Genomic DNA, 16,499 nt, shown 5'->3' with positions numbered 1-16,499 from the left:
AGTCCCGTTACTCTATGGCTGTACCTGTACTGGCAGCTGGCCCAGGAGACTCCCGATATGATGGTGTCGCTGCAGTTCAGGGAATACACAGGTGGGATTTCAGCAGCAGGAAGGCCGAGTTCAACAGAGACGGCACTTCTGTTGTCCCAAGCCTGGAACTCCAAGTCCCAGGTGTGGCTTTTGCACACTTGAACAGGCTTCTTTTTTCCTTTGCAGATGTCCCCCAGTTGTGTGATGTTATATTGAGGGGGGTCCTGATCTGGAATCTGGGAATGAGAAAGATGACAAGAGCGACATCAGTTTGCAGAACAGCATTTGTTAATATCCACCCACCCACTTCCTGCCACTTCTCCATGTCTGGTTCACAGGGTCTTTGACTTTTTGTCTCGTGATTTGATTTTGTTGGCTGTGCAGCTTTCTTTACGGTTTCAGCTTCTCTTTTGACTTTCCTCCTTGTTTCTTTTCTGATATCTCGCTGCTGTTCCCAGGACAATAATACTGCTGGTGATTCTCTGCTCCTCATACAAGCGTTGGTGTTGCTTTCTCCACTCGACCAATCTACTTGTGGGTACTCAAGTTGAACAACCGGGTGGGGGGGCGGTGCCCACTTTGGTCATTTCAACTCACAAATATGTGATCATTTCGTCACTCGAGCCTTTAAACAAGCTGGGGAGAAGGCCTTGATGGTCAGTCTGCACCTATAAACAGATTTATTTTTTCAAAAATCTAATTTTTAAGTGTGTATTTTATAAAAAATAATCCTAATGCAAATTTTTCATTTCTTTTTGTAAAAAAACAAAAAAAACAAAAAACAAACAATTCTAGTGTCAAGCATCATGAGATCTGGCATCATCTCAAAAGACATGGAATAACGCTGTTAGTCTGATTCACTAATACCTGTGTAACCGGAGTAGCTTTTGAAAGAAAGAAAAATGAAGAATGTGAATAGTCGATAAAGTTAAACAAATAACCCAAAGTAAGTCTGGTTGATGACTGGCCAACCTAAACAGTACTGGAGTATAAAGCCTAGCTGAAGAGCCAATGGCGCTCCCTCATGGTCCAGCCACAGGCCGTGTGAGGCAGATACAGGGATGGGATTGGAGGGGACTGGAGCAGCGAGGTATGACACGTGGAGAGAGTCGAGCTCGAGAGAAGTGACAAGTGCGACTTTAGCAAGACATTAAGAGAAAAAGAAGCAAAACGCTAAACCAGGGGTCTCAAACTCCAGTCCTGGAGGGCCGCAGTGGCTGCAGGTTTTCATTCTCACCCTTTTCTTAATTGGCGACCAGTTTTTGCTGCTAATTAACTCCTTTTCCTTTCATTTTAATGGACTTGTTTTTTTAAGATTTGTTCCCCTTAAACAGAAATGAAATGTGAAGTGAGGGAGCCAACAGAAGACCACCTAAGTCAGGGCTTCAAACTCCAACCAGCTTCACTCCAAGCATTTGCTTCATTAGGCGCCGAGTCTTGTCGTTAATTAAGCTCGTTCTTTAATTCCATGGCTTGTTGCTGCTCTCACTGTACAATAGCAGACATTTCCAAAATTGAGGAGCTCGGCTAAAATGTTTTGGAGACCTGAGCAGATCGACATTCCTGAGACCTTTCAGACCTCTCATTGCTCTCAGATATTATATGATGGACCCAGTTTACTGGTCACGTTTCAGCTCATTTTGTATCTCATTATTGTTTTGTTGTTGTATTGTTGAGGGGTCTGAGTCTTCAAGAATAAATCAAATAAAATGAATTCAAAAGAAGTTAATTAGCAGCAAAAACAGGTCACTAATTAAGAAAAGGGTGAGAATGAAGATCTGTTCAGTGAGCCTCTACAGCAGGGCTCTCAAACTCCGGTCCTAGAGGGATGCAATGGCTGCAGGATTTCATTCCCACCCTTTTCTTAATTGGTGACCAGTTTTCGCTGCTAATGAACTCCTTTTCCTTTGAATGGACTTGTTTTTGAAGATTTCTTCCCCTAAATTGCTTCATTTCTTTCCTTAAATGGCACTCAAAGAGACAGAGAAAAGAAACGTGTAGCATGTAAGCCAACAGAAGACCAATTAAGTTGGGGCCTCAAACTCCAACCAGCTTCACTCCAAGCATTTGCTTCATTAGGCTCCAATTCTTTGTTGCTAATTAAATCCATTCTTTAATTCCATGGCTTGTTGCTGCTCTCACTTTACAATAGCAGACATTTCCAAAATTGAAGAGCTCCGCTAAAAAGTTTTGGAGACCTGAGCAGTGGAAGCTCAGTTAAGAAGTGAGGTGATGATTAGTGAGCAGCAGGATGGGTTCATGCCAAGAAAGAGCACCACAGATGTGATGATGGAGAAGTAGAGAGAAGGCCAGAAGGAGTTGCATTGCGTCTTTGTGGACCTGAAGAAAGCAGATGACAGGGTGACTGAGAGGAGTTGTGGTATTGTATGAGGAAGTCGGGAGTAGCAGAGAAGTACGTAAGAGTGGTACAGTATATGAACGAGGGAAGTGTGACCGTGGTGGGATTATATCAGGGATCGGCTCTGAGCCCTTTCTGATTTGCAAAGGTGATGGACAGGATGACGGTTCGAGATTAGACAGGAGTCCCCATGGACTGTGATGTTTGCTGATGACATTGTGATCTGTAGTGAGAGTAGGGAGCAGGTTGAGGAGACCCTGCATAGGTGAGATATGAGAGGAGAGGAATGAAGATCAGTATGACCACCAGGACAGAATACATGTGTGTGAAGAAGAGGGAGGTCAGTGAAATGGTGAGGATGAGGGGAGTAGAGTTGGCAAAGGTGGAGGAGTTTAAATACTTGGGATCAACAGTACAGAGTAACGGGGAGTGTGGAAGAGAAGTGAAGAAGAGAGTGCAGACAGGGTGGAGTGGGTGGAGAAGAGTGGCAGGAGTGATTTGTGACAGACGGGTATCAGCAAGAGTGACAGGGAAGGTCGACAGGACGGTAGTGAGACCAGCTATGTTATATGGGCTGGAGACGGTGGCACAGGAGACAGAGATGGAGGTGGCAGAGTTAAAGATGCTAAGATTTGCATTGGGGTGACGAGGATGGACAGGATTAGAAATGAGGACATCAGAGGGTCAGCTCAGGTTGGACGTTTGGGAGACAAAGTCAGAGAGGCGAGATTGCGTTGGTTTGGACATGTGCAGAGGAGAGATGCTGGGTATACTGGGAGAAGGGTGCTAAGGATAGAGCTGCCAGGCAAGAGGAGAAGAGGAAGGTCTAAGAGGAGGTTTATGGATGTGGTGAGAGAGGACATGCAGGTGATAGGTATGACAGAGCAAGATGACGAGGACAGAAAGATATGGAAGATGATGATCTGCTGTGGTGACCCCTAATGGGAGCAGCCGAAAGAAGAAGAAGAAGAAGCAGCAGATCGACATTCCTGAGGCCTTTCAGATCTTTCATTACTCTCAGATATTATATGATGGACACAGTCTGCTGTATCTCATTATTGTTCGGCTGCTAATTAAGAAAAAAGAAAGAAACAATCAAGGGGTCTGAGTCTTCAAAAGCAAGTCAACTAAAATGAATTCATGAGAAGTAAATTAGCAGAAAAAACAGATCACTCATTAAGAAAAGGGTTAGAATGAAGATCTGTTCAGTGAGCCTCTACAGCAGGGATCTCAAACTCCAGTCCTGGAGGGCTGCAGTGGCTGCAGGTTTTCATTCTCACCCTTTTCTTAATTGGTGACCAGCTTTAGCTGCTAATTAACTTCTTTTGAATTCATTTTAAGGACTTATTTTTTAAGATTTCTTCCGCTGAATTGATTCCATTCTTTCCTTAAATGGCACCCAAACAGAAACGAAATGTGAAGAGAGGGAGCCAACAGAAGGCAGGGCTTCAAACTCCAACCAGTTTCACTCCAACTAGCTGCTTAATGAGGTGCAGAGTCTTGTCATTAATTAAACTCGTTCTTTAATTCCGTGGCTTGTTGCTGCTCTCATTGTGCTTTAGCAGATATTTCTGGTATTGTGGATTTTCTCTTTGCTAAGAGCACTGGGGACCTGAGACCTTCACCTTTCTTTATCTTCAGATATTTTATGGTGGTCACCAGTTGTTTTGGCTCATTTTGTATCTAATAATTGTTTGGCTGCTAATTAAGGAATGAAGAAACAATTAAGGTCACCAGTGGCATTGGGAAGACGATCTTTGGTTCCTTAAATAACTCTCTTTATTCTTGAGTTTTTATTTCATACTGTACACAGTTGTATTCTGAAATGTTTGGTTGTCCGTTGTTGATTGTAAACCTTCAACTAAAGAGAAAGTTTTCATTTCCTTAAACTAGGAGTAAGTTGTGATTTATAATATACTAAATGGTTGGAGATGACCGATATTGGAAATTCCACTTTTGACGGGTGGCGACACCATAGTAAAGAGCGCAGGCCTTGCACCCTGGTTTACAAAACAGAAGGGCGGTGTGAGGGGGTCACACTTGTATGCCACATTTTTAGTTGAGTTAACTGCAAAGCAAGCAAAGACTCACCTCCTTGACTTCTGGCACCACAGTTATGACGCTCTTCAGGTAGTTGGTTGATGTGCCACCTTTAGCTGTAAATGTCACAAGGCTGGCAAAAACCAAAAAAAAAAAACAGGGAATGACGAGGTTATGTAAATAGAAAAACTGTGACAAGAATGGGCCGTTCAGCCCAACAAAGCTCCCCCATCCTATCCCCCTAATTTCTAGAATTATCCGATATCTAGCAGTCGGCACAAAGTTGGAGTGAATAAAACCAGGAGGGATGGGATAATGAAGCTTCTTTTCTATTCCGTTTGCCCTTCCAGAGCCCATTTACAATTAAATCCCCTATCTAATTAAAACATACGAGAGGGTCGGAGGGATTAACACAGCGTGATGAGCCACCCCACCATTTTATATTATGTGCTGCCATATAAAGATACCAGCACTTATAATGTGTCGGTGCCAAGATAGATGGACAGGCGTTCTAGCCAGGTTGGTTGATAGTGTTGACAGGTCGCGATTGCATATTTAGAAAAAAATTTCTCCCCCAGTATAAAAGATGGCAGTGGTCCTCTGGCATGGACCCTGTTTAGACACCCGCAGGGATCCATGGGATTCGAAGTCCTGAAGGACAACCCAATTGTCAGGATCCTTGGGTGCTATCAGAGGGCACTGTGGGAGGAGATCTCCCTTTTTCATTGGGGCTTCCACGTGACCAGAAAGTGCTTCCATCGGGCTATGCTCTGGCACCATAAGTGCTCATGGGTCCGTCATAAAAAGAAGCCGACCAGACTCCTCCAGAGAAGGCGACACTCACCTGGAGGACTAGAAGACGGGAAAGGAACTTTTATATAATCGGTGGCTATGAAAGTGGATCTTCTTCATTTGTAGAAGTCGTGTTTTAATAAACCAAGGACTGTGTTGGGTGTGTTGGTATCTGGGGTTTGGGGCTCAGTGGCACCCTCTACTGGCTACAAATGATGCACATGTTTAAGTTAAATGCATTTTAATTGATGGCCATGCTAATCTTATCTACCTGTGGTCACTTCAACTCATGGAAAATCCATCATTTTATTAAGCAGTGGTGGGTTTGGTGGGAAGTCCCCCTTGCCATCACCGGACCCTGGGCACACATCCAGAAGAGAGAGAGGTTAGGAGCCCACGCTGATACAGCGCATTGCCGCACCCACCACACGACATACCAACTTAGGATCCAGATTAGGACCCGAGTGCAGGCATGTAACGGGTGAAACCTCAGCACCACACTAGTTCAGATGCAGTGGAACCAGTGTGAGGTTTTTTTATGGTGGCTGGAGTGCCAATTCTACCATCAACCCCCAAGTTTTTCCCTGCAGGTTGGAGGGCCTACATGCAGGGATGGATGCAGATTAACGTCATACCCAGGATGGAGTAATTACAGGTTAAGCGCCTTGCTCAAGGGCCCAACAGAGCAGACTCCCTTTTGGCGTTTACTGGATTCAAACTGGCAACCTTCTGATTGCCAGTGCAGATCCCTAGCCTCAAAGCCACCGCATCCAGAAGGCCCTGATGGTAAAATACACTCAGCTTTTAAGAATAAAATGTCGACTCTCATTTCAGAATAGAAATGGCTTCTTCTACTTGTCTGCCAAGACTGAGCATTGATGACACTGGATGTGGTGACAAGTGCAGTAAAGACGGAGCAATCCTGGCCATCAGGACTGCAGATGTAGTGACCTGACCTTCTACCTCACCTTGACGACTGCTGACGGATGGGCTTTGGGGCTTCAAAGGTCGCCGTCAGCGTCACGTTCTGTCCTTGAGCGATAAGGATACTTTGTGGATTAAACGACCGCATCAAAGAGAGCTCATCTTTGACGTTAAACGTGAAGGTCTGGTCTGGTCCTTCATTGGAGGCGATCACTAAGACGTTCAGTGAAGTTCCCTCAGTCAAGGTACCTAAAGAAGAAGAAACATTCAATTTGTGACAAGAGAAGAAAGCAGCAAGAAGAATGAGGATGATTGTGAGATCGAAGTTATTAAAAACAAAAGTCCAGGAGATTGTGACCTTGTAACAGTGAAGCAAAAATCAAAGTATCTAATAGCAGTAGATGAAAAATAACGAATCACACTCGCCTGTGCTATGGTTCTATATGGAGAGACCCTTAAGGATATCAAGTGGCACACGAAGCCGACATCACTGACGTATTATTTCAAGTTCTCTATCGCCATCTACCAACCACGAAGGGCAAAGCACCTGTCACAAATCACTCCTGACCCTCTTCTCCACCCACTCCTCACTGCCTGCACTCTCTTCTTCACTTCTCTTCCACAATCTCTGTTACTCTGTACTGTTGATCCCAAGTATTTAAACTCCTCCACCTTCGCCAACTCTACTCCCCTCATCCTCACCATTTCACTGACCTCCTTGTCAGTCACACACATGTATTCTGTCCTGGTGGTCCTACTGACCTTCACTCCTCTCCTCTCATATCTCCACCTCTCCAGGGTCTCTTCCACCTGCTCCCTACTCTCTCTACAGATCACAATGTCATCAGCAGACATCAGTCCACGGAGACTCCTGTCTAATCTCGTCTGTCAGCCTGTTCATCACCATTGCAAATATAAAAGGCCTCAGAGCCGATCCCTGATGTAATCCCACCTCTGTCACTCCTACCGCAGACCTCACCACGGTCACACTCCCCTCATGCATATCCTGTACAACTCTTCCGTACTTCTCTGCCACTCCCGACTTCCTCATACAATACCAGAGCTCCTCTCGAGGCACCATGACATGCCAGAGAGAAAAGGAAGAGCAAAGTGCAAAGTGCAGAAGCCTGTAACATAATAGGAGGAAGAAGAAGAGGAGGAAGAATGACAGCTCCGGCATTCGCTGCATGTGGCCTGCTGGTTTTTGCAGACTCTTAGGCTTGAAACTTTGATCTTTGGAGGAGCAAATGTCCACATTTCCTACTAATTTATTAAATCAGGAAAAGTAAAATAAGACAAATAACGATGTTAACAAATGTCTTTATATTCCTCTGAACTGGAAACTTTGCTCATTTTTGAGCTAAATTCGGAAGTTCATCAGAAAGGAATACTTACTCTTCTGTCCTTCTGACAATTTCAGTGAAATGCTCTCAGTATGAATAAGATGCGGCTTAGATCTAAGAAACTCGCTTCCATTTTCTGTTTTGCCACCAATTCCCAGCATGAAACTCTAAAAAGTGAAAGACACAATGTGTGTGATTTAGTGACAATTTTAAAATGGCTGTAAGAATATCCATCCATGAACTTCTCAGCTTGTTTATGGAGTTCAGAGTGGTGGAGAGCGAGTGGCTGCTCCGGAGGAGATAGTCACGTACGACTGCACATGCACACATAATACGGCAGAAAGGTGACAAATAGTCAGGAACCCTAAAAATCAGAAATGAACTTTCACTTATTACTGAGTACAAGTGAGTGGGGGGGGATATCAGACGCTTAATGTGATGACATTGCATGAAAAACGAGCAAAGACTTCGATTTGCAAAAGCAGCGAGCATTACCAAAGTTAAGAAACCTCAAGTGCTCAACTCAATCTCTTCCACTTATAAACACTGTATGCCAGGAGCTGTTCTAGAAACGCGGTGTAATATGTTAATAAAAAAAGACGATAAATAATAACAACAAAGTGACCTCCCCGTTCAGACCCCTATGACACAGTGGATTCAGATAGATAGATAGATACTTTATTAATCCCAAGGGGAAATTCACATAATCCAGCACCCTTCACTTTTTCACATGTTGTTTTGTGGCCGCTTTGTACTAAAATCACTTCAATCCATTTTCTCCCTCATCAACCATCACTCAATACCCCCAAATAACATGAAAATGGGAGTTTAGATATTTTTGGAAATTTATTAAATATGAAAAACTGAAATTTCATGTTGACACAAGTATGCAAGACCCCTTGTTTATGCACAAGTGCGTTCCGTTTCTATTGATCATCGCTGAGGTGTTTCTACTCCTTTTTTGGAGTCCACTGGTGGTTAATTCAAATGATTGGACCGATCAGGAAAGACCCACACAGCTGTCTGTAGAAGGTGGACACAAACCTGGAGTTCGAAAGAGCTTTCAGCATCAATGGTATACAAATTGTCAACTGACCAATGGCCATGAGTTCCATTCACAGAGAGTTGGGGAATGGCTGCAATCACCGCATTGTAAGATGGTGAAAGTCTATGCACAGTCTATTTACATCTACAGGACAGTGGTGAACATTTGCACATCCTGGACAGGCAGGAATGCTGGTTTGAGCGAGGAGTCAAGGAGGCCATTTACGTGAAAAGGAACGACCATCTCTGAACCGAGGAGGGGGCCTAAGGGTACATCTTTCATCATCTTACAATGAGGTGATGGCAGCCATTCTCCAACTCTTGATACTCATGGCCACTGATCAATGGACATTTTGCATATCATTGATCACACGGCCCATTGTTAGTCAGTGGTGATAGTTAGATCATTAGGCCAAAGTACTGTTTATAAGGCTGGAGAAACCTGCAGTCAACTGAGACTGAGGAAGTCACTTGGATGAGTGATGAAACATATCAGAAAAAAACTATGAACAGAATCAACTTTCTAGAATTTCCTTACCTGGATTATTAAGCATGAATCGAGACAATTGTTCAATATATTATTGATTTCATTTGATTTGTTGTTGATGGTTCTTTAATGTAGATAATATAAAAATATCATCCTTGTCTTGCGGTTTACTCCTCAAATATCCATCCCCATATCTGAGTATATGAGAAAGTCGAGGGGAGAGCACTCCCGATTTTATCCAAAGGACATCACTCCGACTTAACAGAGTATCTCATTTCATTTTAAACAGACGTAATGCCAAGCACCAGGACTGGCACTCACCGTTAGATTAAACCTCACGGGCACTGAAACTCGCAGTTCTCCACGGCTGTCCGTACTTTTGTTCAAGTCATACGCCTTATTTATCTTTCCTGTTTCATCAAATATTATAACCCGTGTCAAGGTCAGTTTACCGCTGTCACCTTCCACTGCCACCGACAGGATGTACTCGGCCCCTGGAAATAAGAAGATGAGAAGTTGAGGAAGGTCAGAGTAGAACATTCATAACACGCTCATATCTGCTTACCTCAGATTCTTTAAAGTAGGAGCCGACTCTGGATGGAGCGCCGGGCCATCACAGGACCCACTTAAACACTTAGAACCCTAAAGTGCTAATTCAGAAATGCCCCTCGGTTGAGTTCTGCTGCCAGATGAGGCCGAGACCCCCCTGAAACGCTGAAGTGAATTAAGAAGGGTGGAGGGTGTTATATGAGGTTATTTCTACACTGAAAAGTCTACAGTATATTACACTTTCGCATTGTCCCACCTCACCCTCTCACATTTTCATACTCCACTTTTCCTGGTGTGGGTCGCCACGTCAGCAGGCCAAGCTGGTTAGCCCACATATCCCTGTCTCCAGGTACAGATTCCAGCTCTTCCTGGGGAATTCTCAGGCATTCCCAAGCCAGTAATCCTTCCAGCATGTCCTGTGCCTGCCGTCGTCTACCTGACCGGGTAAGATATGCCCAGAGCAGCTCTGGGGCGCAGGGTTTAGCCTTCTTGGGGACATTCTTAGAACATGCCCAAACCACCAATCCTATCAATTTGCTCCTCTGGAGCTGAAATCTCCGAGTTTCTTCCCCTATCACAAAGTTTTCAGCCCAGTAGCCCTGTGATGTAACCTCGTTCCTGCCTCTTGTACTCACAATCTCATTCTTTTGGTCAGAACCCACAGCTCATGACCATACAGGTAGGTGAGAACATGTAGATCCACCAGTAAATAGAGAGCATTGTCTTTAGACTTGGCTTCACTTTCACCACCACAGACTGGTGCAGTGCCCGCAGAACAGCTGGCGCCTCTCCAATCCACTTCTCGATCTCACATTCCCATTTTGCATCACTCGTGAACAAAGATCTCGAGATACTTGAACTCCTCCACTAGTTGTTCCCAGCTCATCTGGAGAGAGAGAGAACCATGAGCTCTGATTTGGAGGTGTTGATCCTCATCTGGACATCAAATTGTTTGAGTGTGTGATGAAGGTCACGGTCAGCTGAAGGGAAGGGGACAAAATAATCTACTTGAAGCAACGATGCTACCAAGGGCCTCCACAACTGGATATCCTCGGCTACACCTTGATATCTTGTCCATGAAAAGCACAAAAAGGAGTGGAGATGAGACAAGGCCTTGATGGTCCTCGATACCCATGGTGCTTAACGCCAAGAATTCGGACACTTTGCTCTCCATATGCTATTGTGAACATCTGAACTATTTCAAGACTGTTGATTGTACACTTTGCAGCGTTTCCAGAGCGTTTCACTGGAGTTCAGTTTTCACGCTTAGACTTTTGACGCTAATTGAATTGAATAAACAAGTGAGACCTGATACTACATCCACCATTTTGCTTTGCATATCACACCATGGAAATTATTTAGTTTTAAAAGAAAACCTTTCAATACAATTGAATTTATCTCATCTTGCCATTTCATGAAGAGGGTGACCAGCTAGTGGTCTTCTAGATGTGAGGTTGCCCACTTTCCAGTGTTCTCTAGAGACAAATGATGAGCAAATCAATGAATGGAGTAACGGATTCTCCTTCTCATGTCTTACCTTTTTCAGGTCGCCCTTGTATAGGAAGCACGTATCCGTTTTTCTCCTCCATTATTTTATACGAGAAGTCCAGCAGGCTTTTCCCAGCAATCTCAAACGTGTACGTGTCCAAGCTGCTCATCTCCACTGCCCACTGGCCCGGTTGTGTCACCTGCACTTTTATCACCTGGTAGTTGGTGGTGTTGACTAAGGATGAAACTGTAAAGAAGGATGGAAGGGGGATGCATCAAGAAATGTGAACATTGATGAGCAGACGTTCAGGGTGTCCACGTTTTCCCAGTCACGCATTGTCACCACCTCATTTATTCTGTTAGCGGGCCACAGGAGGCCAAAGCCTGCACTGTTGTAGGCAGTTGTAAAGATTCAGGATTTTCAGCGCGTCACGGTAGTCTGTGGTATTAAGTAAGCTTTGCACTCATGTAATGCAGTCTGCTCATACGGAATAGACAGTCGTGTGAAAAAGTAAGTGCACCCCATGAAAAGTTTTTTAACATATGTGGTGCCACACGTGTGCATGGGAGGTATCTAAAGAGCTCAAAAGAAGGTTATTCTCAGTCGGACCAGGGGGTGGCAGAGGGCACTGACCCTTTCTCTTTCTTTCCCTGGCAGACCAAATCCATGAGCTTCCGTCTGGGCCCTCAAATGTCACTTCCAGCTCCACAGCCTGAAGACGTCACTTCCTCCCTCCATCTTTAAAACCCACCACTTCTGCACCAAACCGCAGTTCTGTTCTGGACTCTCGTCTTTAAAGACCATTTTCTCTACAACCTTTCGATTCCGCAGCCATTCTCAAGTGTACAGGCGGCTGCCCCAGACCGCTTTTTTGTGCCAAGGCTCAATTATTTATCACAGTGGATATATCAAGATTTGATCTTCATTTAAGCAAAAGCTTAAGGTAAAGGTGATAGAATAAAGCAAAAGTCAGAACACATTTACACTTTTTGCTCCATTGTGTAATTTTGTTAAACATTAGCTGTGTAAGCCTGTGCTGTGAAAAGCCCGGGGTCCTAGAAACTACTGAAATCGTCAGAAAAAAAAAATTGAAATGTAGAGATGTCAGGTAATTTAAAGGAACGACTCTGGGCGACTCTCTCCTAGGAGGATTCGTTTTTGCCGATGTGCTCGCCTCGCTTTTGCATTAGCCGCTAAGTGAGTGACTCTTTCTTCGGAGGTTTCATTTTGCGGACGTGCTCGCCTCACTTGGGAGACGAGACTTTTTATCCTGCAATGAGGTGCGACTTTCTCAGAGAGACACTTTCACGTCCAGCGAGACAAGACTTTGTGCCAAGAGATTTAACCAGGCCAGGGGCCGGAAATAAAAGACAAAGAGTAGATAAAGTAGAACATCGTAAAGAATTCAAAAACAGAGCAGGTTCGAGATAATGGAAGTACGACAATTCAAAAGTCTCATAAAAATGATAGTAAAGGTTGCATTAGCGCAAAAAAATCATTCAATGCTCAAAACGTAGATTTACACGATTCAGGACCATACGCAATGAGAATCTGTGGGCCCACAACAATTAAAGCTACAACAAGTTTAATTTCAAAGAAACCACAATTCGGTCAGGTTTATATTTATGATCACGGAGAAGCAATGCAACATAGAATCGAAAGAGTTAAACGAATGGACATATTAGAAATTCAGTTCCCATGAAAACAACAATGTTTTGTACACCCGCTTACCCATAACGTGAGTGGCAAAACCGCGAAGTGACTGGCGCCAAGTTTCCCACCTGGGGGTTGGCAAGTGATGCATGTTTAAAAAAACCAAAAAATAAAAACACACACACATTTCATGGGGTGCATTTACTTTTTCACATGACTGGGAAATTGAGAATAAGATTATCAGAAATAAATACCCACACAAACATGAGAGAAGACAGGATTCTGAAGCATAAAGCATAAAAACGTTTACATTTACCTTTTGTATCCGCCGTAACGGCCCGCTTCCTTCTGCTCCAAGTTTTATCAGAATCTTAAAGAAAATGCAAAATACAAATCAGCATATAAAAAAGAAAACTCTTGTTACACTTTAAGAAAGTTTAAAATGTGCCAATTGAAATAGCATAAGGCCAGCTCTAGAGAAAGCCCTCATCACATTTCTGTAAGTTGCGTTATGAGAACGTAAGAAAGCTGACAAACCAGAGGAGACCATTCAGGCCATCAGGCTAATAAGCTCAGCCGTCCCAATGTGGCCCCCCAGGTCCTTCCAAAATGTTTTTAAGGTTTCAGCCTTAACTCCACGACTCGGTAGTTTGTCTCAAATTTACAAAAACGTTTTCCATAAAGAAGTGCTTCCCTGCTTGAGTCCTAAATTTCCACCGGTGATTCCATGTTAACCTGAAAGTATTCTCCTGGACCTACTAGACCGATGCCTTTGAGGACTTTGAGCCCCTGGCTTAGGTCCCCACACTGTCTCCTCTGCTCGAGACTAAACAGGTTCAACTCTCTGGGTCTGTCACAGTATGACGTGTCCTTAAGTCCTGGGATGCACCTGGTTGCTATCCAAGTGCTGCTGTCCCTACTAAATCAAATCAACGACTCCCACCAGGTGACGAGTCCACCGCTGTCCATCGATGTTGGCCATCAAAGCTGAGTGCCACTGTGAACAACGCTGCACATCCTCTCTCTGTGACACAACAACACTGAGGATTTTCAGTCAACGAATCATTCAGCAAAAGTGTGACAGGAAACACGACTGTGGGGGGCTTTATACCAACAGCAACACACCTGTATAGCACCCCACTGGGACCAAGGCAGAAGCTTTCTCATTCTTTTTAATTTTAATCCTTTTTTGGAATTTTGGTGTGTGAGTCTACTATAGTGTGTGTGTGCGACTGTCTATCTATTTATTATATAGTGCCTTTCATCTCTCTATCCATTCATCTATGTATCTATCTATTGTCACACAGACACACTTGGGAGGCAGTCTAAGGGCTTAACTGGAAGTGAGACACGGAGACTGGGGTTGTTAAACGGTGCTAAATCCTTTACTCGCTCTACCACAGACCAAAGCCTGCCTAAGACTCCACCTACTTCTGCTACTTCAACACCTTCTCCTATGAAACCTCACTTCCTGCCGTGATCCCACCCCTTCCTGCCTCCTTTCAATTTAACTGGAAGCTTTAATCCACTTGTTTAGTCTTGAATTGACTCAGTCTTGGATGATTACTCGTTGTTGTTCCTTTGTGTTACAGTATGTGGGGTGGAATCGCCAAATCTTCACATTGCCTGTTTGTGCTTTTTACATACTCTCTATCTATCTATTATATACTGCCTTTCATTCTGTCTATTATATAGTGCCTTTCATTCTATTATATAGTGCCATTCCTTCTATTATATAGTGCCTTTCATTCTGTCTGTCTACCTACCTATCATTCGATCTATCCATTATATAGTGCCTTTCACTCTACCTACCTACCTATTTATTATATAGTGCCTTTCATTCTATCTATCTATTATATAGTGCCTTTCACTCGATCTATCTAAAGAGTGTCTGTAAAAAGTCAAAGACACATCAAGTTCTCTCCATCTGTACTCCAGATGTGGTTTTATTAGTGTGTTTAGCAGGCTCATCATGACGTCCCTCTGTTTATATTCAGTGGTTTTTACGATACAACCCAGTGATGTGCATCAACTGATTATTGCAGCCTGTTTAAGTGTTGAAGACAACACAGAGTTGTATTATTCAGTTTGCGACGGCGTAATTAATGTGTTCTGAGACTTTTTAGGTAAGGAAGTCCAATGTTTCGAGGTGAGGCTGTCCTACTCACCAGTGATGGTGCCAGAGAGTGGAGACGTGTTGCAAGCTAATTAGCACATACAAGTAAGAATGCCACCGGTCCATGTATTATGTGGAAGTAAGGACCCCATAAACCTCTAAAACCACCATAAAGTCATAGAGAGCCGCTTCATTGAGCACATTTCTTCAAGACGTTCCTTCACTCCTTTGTTTTCCGTAACCTTGAGTTCCAATGCGGGATCACAAATCACAGGCACAGCATTAGACACAACACTGGGTGACCAGTCAAGCTCATTGATCCAGTTTGGAGCTTCTTGTCCACTAACCTACGTCTTTGGGACAAGGACACTCCACACGGCCAGTCGAGCCGGGGGTCCACTCATTCACGTGGGCACTTAGTGTTGCAAATCAGCCCAATGTTCACATATTTTGGATGATTATGGAAACTGAAAAGTGTCTTCAGAAGCTCATGTGGACTCGGGGGTGGAGAATACTGTGCTGGCATTGGTGTTTAGTGCCATCCATGGTGGCAGCGTGCCATCCTCTACTGAAGCCCACCCTTTGATTTTGTATCTCGATTACACATATGAGGTAAGCAGCTGCTGTCACGTTTACAAGTGTGGAATCTTAGGTGCCCAGGGCACCGACTCACCCCCTGGTGTAAGCAGAGTGAAGTAAAAGGGCACGTCGTTCTTCTTCTTCACGGAGATGCTGAGCTCCTGTAGGGTTTCGTCGACGTAGAAGAGGAGCTTCTTGGTTCTCTCAGTGACCTGCACGAGCACAGCAGGAGCCGAATTCAGGGCCAGTTCTGTGATTCCCAGGACGGAGTTCAGCTTCCCCTTTTGGACGAGGGTGTAGTGTTGACCCGTCACCTTGGCCAGCTTCTCGTACTCGTTCTCTTCAACTCCTAAAAAACACAAAAGGGACCCGTAGGTTTGTGTGAATGAAAGCAGCTGTGATGCACGCCAGTACTGAAGACCAGTCCATGATCCGCATTTGGAACCCCAATTTTAATTTTTTATTTGAATTGCTGAAAATTTTATTTTTATCATTTAAAAAAAAAAAAGGGACACCCTTTTGGATTATTGCTGTCAGATTGTGCCACCGCTACGGCTTTGTTTATAGTAACGACACCCTTACCTGTCACATTGGGTGTTAAAGGTGGGAGACCCCTTTAAGTGTAAAGAAAACCACGTAACACTTGGAGGTCAAGTGCTGCAGCGCATCTCCAGTAGCCTTAAGGAAAAGCACTGAAGACCGAAGACCCCTGGACCCACGAATGACAGGGAGAGGCAGATCTTCAACTCAAAGGCAGAGGATTGTGGGAATGTGTCTTTTCCCATTTATCATTTGCGCCGAGTTTTCCAAAAGTAATCGCTGTCAGGCAAGCACTTGGGTGACATTTTTAAGGTTCTAAAAAGGTAATCATTACCACCCCAGACCAGGAGGGGGCGCCATCATCAATATGCTCTTCTTCCTCATCCACTGTTATATGTCACAGTTTATGTCATTTTTGGATTCTTTTCTGTGTATGTATTTTATTTATGTTGATTTGCTATTGACTGGGTTTATGTTTCAAAGCCTCGGTGATAGTCCATGTATGTGGTGGGTGGTCCCCCACTCACCAAAATCACAGCTCTGGAGGGTCTCCC

The 16,499-nt window shown here is 44.1% G+C and overlaps 1 protein-coding gene across 2 annotated transcripts in view; it reads right to left on the bottom strand.

The window, feature by feature from the left end:
* Window positions 1-16,499, bottom strand: part of LOC120540104 (von Willebrand factor A domain-containing protein 7-like) — a 43,622-nt gene that overhangs the window by 4,753 nt on the left and 22,370 nt on the right. For both annotated transcript variants that reach the window (XM_039770592.1, XM_039770593.1), the window contains exons 10-17: window positions 15,500-15,754; window positions 13,027-13,080; window positions 11,106-11,303; window positions 9,341-9,513; window positions 7,541-7,655; window positions 6,190-6,394; window positions 4,481-4,562; window positions 25-266 (exon numbers count right to left, since the gene is read on the bottom strand). In XM_039770592.1, the coding sequence (XP_039626526.1) occupies window positions 25-266; window positions 4,481-4,562; window positions 6,190-6,394; window positions 7,541-7,655; window positions 9,341-9,513; window positions 11,106-11,303; window positions 13,027-13,080; window positions 15,500-15,754 (1,324 nt within the window). The remainder of the gene's footprint in view (window positions 1-24; window positions 267-4,480; window positions 4,563-6,189; window positions 6,395-7,540; window positions 7,656-9,340; window positions 9,514-11,105; window positions 11,304-13,026; window positions 13,081-15,499; window positions 15,755-16,499) is intronic.

The sequence above is a fragment of the Polypterus senegalus genome, chromosome 12, assembly GCF_016835505.1.
Source record: "Polypterus senegalus isolate Bchr_013 chromosome 12, ASM1683550v1, whole genome shotgun sequence".
In the NCBI taxonomy this organism is placed as follows: Eukaryota; Metazoa; Chordata; class Cladistia; order Polypteriformes; family Polypteridae; genus Polypterus; species Polypterus senegalus.
The sequence above is the reverse complement of the archived record's forward strand: the minus strand, read 5'-3'. Positions and strand labels throughout refer to the sequence as shown.